The sequence below is a fragment of the Nelusetta ayraudi genome, unplaced genomic scaffold, assembly GCF_046127955.1.
Source record: "Nelusetta ayraudi isolate G7.1 ecotype Tasmania unplaced genomic scaffold, CSIRO-AGI_Nayr_v1 ptg000075l, whole genome shotgun sequence".
NCBI lineage: Eukaryota > Metazoa > Chordata > Actinopteri > Tetraodontiformes > Monacanthidae > Nelusetta > Nelusetta ayraudi.
The window spans coordinates 2,141,422-2,147,500 of NW_027466125.1; the positions used below are offsets into that span (position 1 = coordinate 2,141,422).

At 49.6% G+C, this 6,079-nt stretch overlaps 2 protein-coding genes across 5 annotated transcripts in view; both read left to right on the forward strand.

Moving 5' to 3' along the window:
* Positions 1–6,079, forward strand: part of sh2d1aa (SH2 domain containing 1A duplicate a) — a 144,744-nt gene that overhangs the window by 54,015 nt on the left and 84,650 nt on the right. The gene's annotated exons all lie outside the window — the stretch shown is intronic.
* The window catches only part of LOC142899661 (connector enhancer of kinase suppressor of ras 2), a 57,972-nt gene continuing 53,046 nt past the window's right edge, over positions 1,154–6,079 (forward strand). For 2 of the 4 annotated variants that reach the window (XM_076043365.1, XM_076043367.1), the window contains exon 1: positions 1,155–1,523. In XM_076043365.1, the coding sequence (XP_075899480.1) occupies positions 1,460–1,523 (64 nt within the window). In that variant the 5' untranslated portion in view covers positions 1,155–1,459. Of the gene's footprint in view, positions 1,524–6,079 lie in introns of all 4 variants that reach the window. The other 2 variants (XM_076043366.1, XM_076043369.1) reach the window with 2 other exon arrangements.

Consider the following 6,079-nt stretch of genomic DNA (forward strand, 5'->3'; position numbering starts at 1 on the left):
TACATGTGTTTTTTTCTTCTACTGTTCCTTGTCAGAGTTGCAAAGTCTAAATAGCCAATGATTGCAGGTTGACATGACCACACGTTGCTCTTCTATGTTAAGATTGTAAAACCTGTTTCAGTTAATGGGGTATAATGTAGGTATTTTAGGCATTTAGCCTCTACTTCACGTGGTTTGAATAAGGAATGATTGAAACCCTTTCCCCCTGACATACAGTAACGCACCAGAAAAACAGGGGCTATTTCACACTTCTATCAGCTATTTTTGCAACTGAGTAGTTGCCAATTTTAATTTGGGAGAGGGGAAGACAGAAAGCTTTAAATGTGTTTAAATAATTGCACAAATTTGAAAGGTGTGTTGCCTCCTCCATCAGGGCTAAACACAGATAAAGAAGGTTAGAAAATCAAGTCACTGCGAGTTATTTGAATGTCCACTTCAGATACGTCATCTCATCTACCTCTATCTATTCATCTCTCCTCACCGACGTCCCTGTGTCGAGGGGGCTCGCTGCTTTAATCCATGACGTCACTCGTCTCGCGGGTTTGCGCAGCAGGGGGCGCTGTTCCTCGCGAACTGAACTCAGCCGCGCGCCGAGCGGCGCCGTGGCAGCCAGCAGCCTGTTAACCGCCAGCAGTCCGTCCCCCTCGTTCCCGTCCTCCGCGGTGCGCCTGCAAAAACCCGCTGACATGTAAACCTCACCTCGCATGGTGACTCACACGCGCGCGCCTTTCGCCGTCACGGCCGACAGCCGCAAGTGGCACGCGGGGATGACAGACCGAGAGCGAATGGGCGCGCGTCGTTTCGACGCCGCGCACGTGCGAGACACGAGCGATGAAAACGTGTAATTCATCATATTTACCACAATTAATAAGAAAAGGTATAGGCTACTTGTGGCGTCTCGCCTTATAGGTTTCCCTGTCCGTGCGTGTGCTCGTGCGTGCGCTCGTGTTCGTCCGTCAAAGGGGGGGAGGGGGGGGGGGGGTGTACGGAGAGAGATCCTCCCTATATGTGGTGTGCGTTGCACCATTCCTCGGTCCGTATTATGAGTGGTGGCCCTTGTGATGCTGCAGCGAGGCGGGCGGGAGGACTATAGGGGAGAGGGGAGGGGTCGCTCCATCCCCTCGCGCCCGCCGCCGCCGCCGAACCCACTTCTCACAGCTGCTGGCGGGAAGGCACGAGAGGAGGGGAGGGAGGAAGAGAGGGAGGGAAGAGATAGGAAGAGAGAGAGGAGAGGAGAGAGCCCGTGCGCGCGTGTCTCCCGTGTGCGTGCGCGCGTGGATTGCACCACCGCATCCCCGTTCGCCGTTCCTGCGGGCGGCCATGCTCTGATGGAGAGACCCCGAAAACCTGACAGCACCCCCCTCGGTTTCCTCGCGCTCATCCAGATGTGACTGACAGCAACGTTTTATGTCGCCGCAGCTGAGTCCTGTGCCGTTCACCTCGGAGAGACTGTGACACCATGGCTTTGGTTATGGAACCTATAAGTAAATGGACACCAAAGCAAGTGCTGGACTGGATGAAAGGTACCATTTCTTCTTCTTCTTCTTCTTCTTCTTCTTCTTCTTCTCTTAAATTAAATTCCCTGGCGTTTCACATCTTTTTCGCTGAATGTGGGTGCTGAGGTTGGCGTGAGGGTGACGATGATGATGGTGGTGGTGGTGGTGCTGATGATGATGGTGTGCAGTGGTGGGCCACACTGTGTGCATGTGTGCCCGCCCCCCACCTTACCTCCACCACCACCACCACCACCATCTCCGATCCAAATCTGCAGGCGTGTGGTAGTGGCTCGTGTTCGTCTCAGGGGTGAAGTGAACACGTTTGAGCCGTTAACGGCAGCGGGCAGAGCCTCTGCGTTCTGTCATTGTGCTCGAGAGCTCGTGAGCAGAGCCTATAGAATGCCGCCGCCGCCGCTGCTGCTGCTGCTGCAGCTGCAGCTGACTCCATCACCATCATCATCATCATCACCATCATCTTCTTCAGCAGCGGCAGCAGCGGCAGCGTCATCAATGAACATGCAAGCTGCTCCTCCGCTCAGCGGCCACATGCCTTTGAATCCCGATATTCGCAACTTCCTTCCTTCCTCCGTTTGCATGAGCTTAGAGATTAATACGGTTAGCTGCTGGTCCCCCCCCACGCCCCTGACCGTCCCCCCATCGCCACATTCCACCCCCCACCACCACCACCCCAGTTGTAGAGTCAGTTTCAGCACGCTGGACAGCGCAGGGCCACCTGCCATATAAGGCAAAACTCTCCCTGAACGACGCTGGCCTCTGTACATTGTTCCCGCTAGATGGATGGTATGAATTCCTAGTCAGGCATTCACGTGTGTGCGTGTGTGTGTGTGTGTGGCAAGAGGTACGCTCACACACACAGGCACACACACACACTGGTCAGCCACGGAGCTGTGAGCGGAACGGTGCTAGGCCCATTGACAGACAAAAGGAAAAAGGGGAGGCAGGGAGTCCGCAATCCCTTCCTGAAGAGAATGACTGAATCTCTGCCGTGTGACGGCCGGAGCCCTCTCAGATCGGTGCGGAGTACCGGCTGACTGTGAATCTTGCAAAAACTCCACATTCCAAGGTGCCTGCTCACTCTCGCGCAGCTCCCCCCCCCCTCTTGATTATGTCACATCAGTAAGGCCTGAGATGACGACCGGAGGTGGCGGTGCTGAGGGAAGGTTTACATTGAGCCGCCAGCCGCGATGACGTCCCCCGGTTTTGTAATTGCTCTCCTCCGCCACGGGGAGAGTGCTGCCGGAGGAGTCACGGCTTCGTCGCTCTGATCTGCGGCGTGTTCGCATCGGAAAGCTTTGCTCCTTTGTGCCGTTCATTAGCGGTGGCTGAGTTCAAATGTGCTCGGAGATAAGAGGACGTTGGGGCAACCTCGAAAAGGAGATTTGCAATGCGGGGGGAAAATCCTTAGCAAGCTTTGTAACTTCAAGACATACATGGTTTGGACTAAATAAAAGCTTTATATTAGATATAGTACATTATTGATAATGTAGAATTCAGAAGTTGAACCTTAACATAACATATTACCCTTTGCTGGGTCCTCTGCAAAGATAAAAACCTGCACGATCTGAGGCACGGTTCCAAAAGTGGCTATGACACCGCGTGTTAAAAGAAACTACGGCATCAGGAGTGTTTAGCCGACTGCATGGAGATTTTAATGTCAAAGCTCATCATCGTGACGGCAAGAATGATCTTAATTTGGATGCAGCATGTGATTTTTTTGTTAATTCTTTCAAGTTTCATCTGATGAAAGGCCTTCTTTTAAGTCATCAGTAAAGCAGAGACACCGACATAATAATAAAAAGGTGGATGGTCCTTAGCAAACTCTTGCAGGTGAACAAAACCATCTTACAACTGCTCCACTCTCAGCCTCCATGTTTGTGCCCCTTAAACCAAACCCCCCCCCCCCCCCCCCCCCTCCCACACACACACACACACACACACACCCTAAACCCCCACCACCAACCCCTTTTGAGATGAAGAGCCGGACCTCAAAGAGTCATTTCCATAAGATATTTGCCAATTTCTGCCTGCGTTGTCCCCCTTCTTCCTCTTGTGCCCCTTCATTCTTCTCGCCAGACTTCAAACACAGACCCTCAGTTGGCTGGCTTACGCTCAGATCTTATTTTTCTCACGAATAAAGTAAAAGGCGAAAGGTTGGCACTAATCTCTACGCTTACAGGGGCTTCAGTGTGGCCTCTTTTTTTTTCTGGGAGCTCTTCATCTCTCTCATGCTGATCCGAGCTGCAGTTTTTTTTTGCGGGGGGGAGCAGTGACATTGAGACCTCCTCTAGAAGCGCTGTGGTGATTTGTCTTGTTCGCCACCAAAGATTAAAAAAAAAAAAAAGTGCTGCAAAAGAACATGGACGTAAGATAATGTAAATCTTTGCCCTCACATATATCCGTTGATGCTGGGGACATTGTTGTCCTCTACAGTCCTCAGTTTTTCAGGGTTTTTTGTACAGATGCACCTTGCCCAATTTTCAACACCAAAGCATGAACTTTAAATACTTTTTGGTGTACACTAGATAGCAGAAGTCGTGATGAATGATCAAAGGCAACTAAGAAGAGCGAGAAAGAGTAGCCTGGCTACAACTGAATGGCCTGTGGAGATGTGTTGCAGGGAAAATCAGCAGACCATGAAGGTGCCCCACCATTGAGTATAGTTGTCAAAAAGATTCAAATTTTCTAGAAACAAATGCATAAACAAATAGACAATAGATCAATAACGGGCATTTAATCTTTGCCAAACATTACATTACAAAATATTGAGACGTAAGTGTCTGCGCAAAGGCTACTTTGTTCTTTACACAATTTGAATTTGATCTTAATGTTAGAAATAAAACTATTACAAGCCATCTTTTTGTGTTACAAAAGACAAATCATGGGTATAAATAAAAATTTTCTGGATATCCCAAAAACCCCAAAGCTGCAACATTTTACAATATCCTACTGAGGAGAAGCAATTACGTTGGAAGCTGCGAAAACCTTTGCTGATTAAATCATTTCAATGTTACTACAGATTCTCTCAGCGTCTGACAAACGTCAGCATATTTTGCGACACATTGACTGTCCCACTTTTCTGCCGAAGCACTTCCAGGGGTGTTGCAGATTCCTCGCCTGGCAATCACTGCCAGGGAAATCTCACTTATCTGTCCATGCCTGCTTCCAACCGGCTTACGGCTGGACTTAGTATTTCATAACCAGTCGGCGGCGCTTCAGTTGTGTGGAAATCGGGGAAAGGCCTGGTGCAAGCTGTCCTCGAAAGCTCAATAAGAAGACAAAGAAGCAACAGAGGGAGTGGATGTGTGCCTCGCACCTGCGATAGAGACGAGCCGTAGAGGCAGTTTTAGTCAAAACTTGCACACATTTTCACATTTTAAAATGAGAAAGAGCAGAATGAATCGTTTCTTTCAGTGAACAATGTGGGTTTTTTTTGCGAGTTGGGAATAAACTGGTGGCCACACCAAGCTAATGCTGTTCCTTGCACTAGTAGAGTCCAAGTCCAGCTGCAGCAATTTGGCTTGGAGGCCAGTTTGTTGCTTCCTTAAGGGGACCTCAAGGTTCTAATTGTTTTCCATGGACTCTTCGCCAGATGGATTCGTGAAATGAATTCAATCCAAATATGCTCCAAATATGAGTTTTGTGGGGCTGCTGGAGCCTTTCCCAAGGGCCACATAGAAAGACAAGCAACAATTCCCAGTCCTTTCCATCCAGGATCGAACTTGTGACCTTCTATCTGTGGTGCGACAACGCTGACCGCTGCACCTCCGTGTCGCCCTGGATGGGAGGATCTATACTGGGTGTCTATCAGCAGTGCCTTTACCTGTCTGCTGGACATCCTCTCCTTCCTTCAGCAGTCGACCCTTCTGAATATGTGCTTTTTTTTTAAAAGAAAAAAAAAAAGTGCCAGAGAGAGGATCCAATCCCCTCGCCTCCCTCGAGAGAAACCTGACATATGTGGTTACCAGGCCAGGCAGCCTTCACTGTCGCTAAAGTAGAACTGCTCCGGTAGCAGAAGACTGGCGAGGCCCACAGAAAGATGACTCATCAGGGTTTGTTTGCGTTTGAGCACCCACACAGCGGGAGTTTCCTCTATGTATGTGTGTGTGTGTGTGTGTGTATGTGTGTGTATGTGTGTGTGTGTCGTGAGGGTATGTAATCGTTTACAGTCGGCGTGTAAAGCTCGACCCGTATGGATTTGCGCTTTAAGATTTTGTTTAAGTGACTCAATGAAAAGAAGGGAACCTTGTTCTCTGTTCTCCTCGTAGTCTGCAGCTCATGAGATCACCGGGTGCATCCAGGCGCGTGGTAGGCAGGCAGGCAGGCAGGCAGGCAGGCAGGCAGGTTGCTGATGCGTACAGTGACAGGAGGATGAACAAGCGGTCCACTTTTAATCCTGCACTCACTCTCATTTCCTTCAGGCCGCACTGACGTATAGGAGCAGACACCCAATCCTCGAATAACGATAATGTGACATTTCAGCACAAGGGACAGGAAATGATTGAGATCATGCGAAGTGAAAGTATTTCCCTTTTTTTTAAGGTTGAGTGACTAGGATGTTGTTG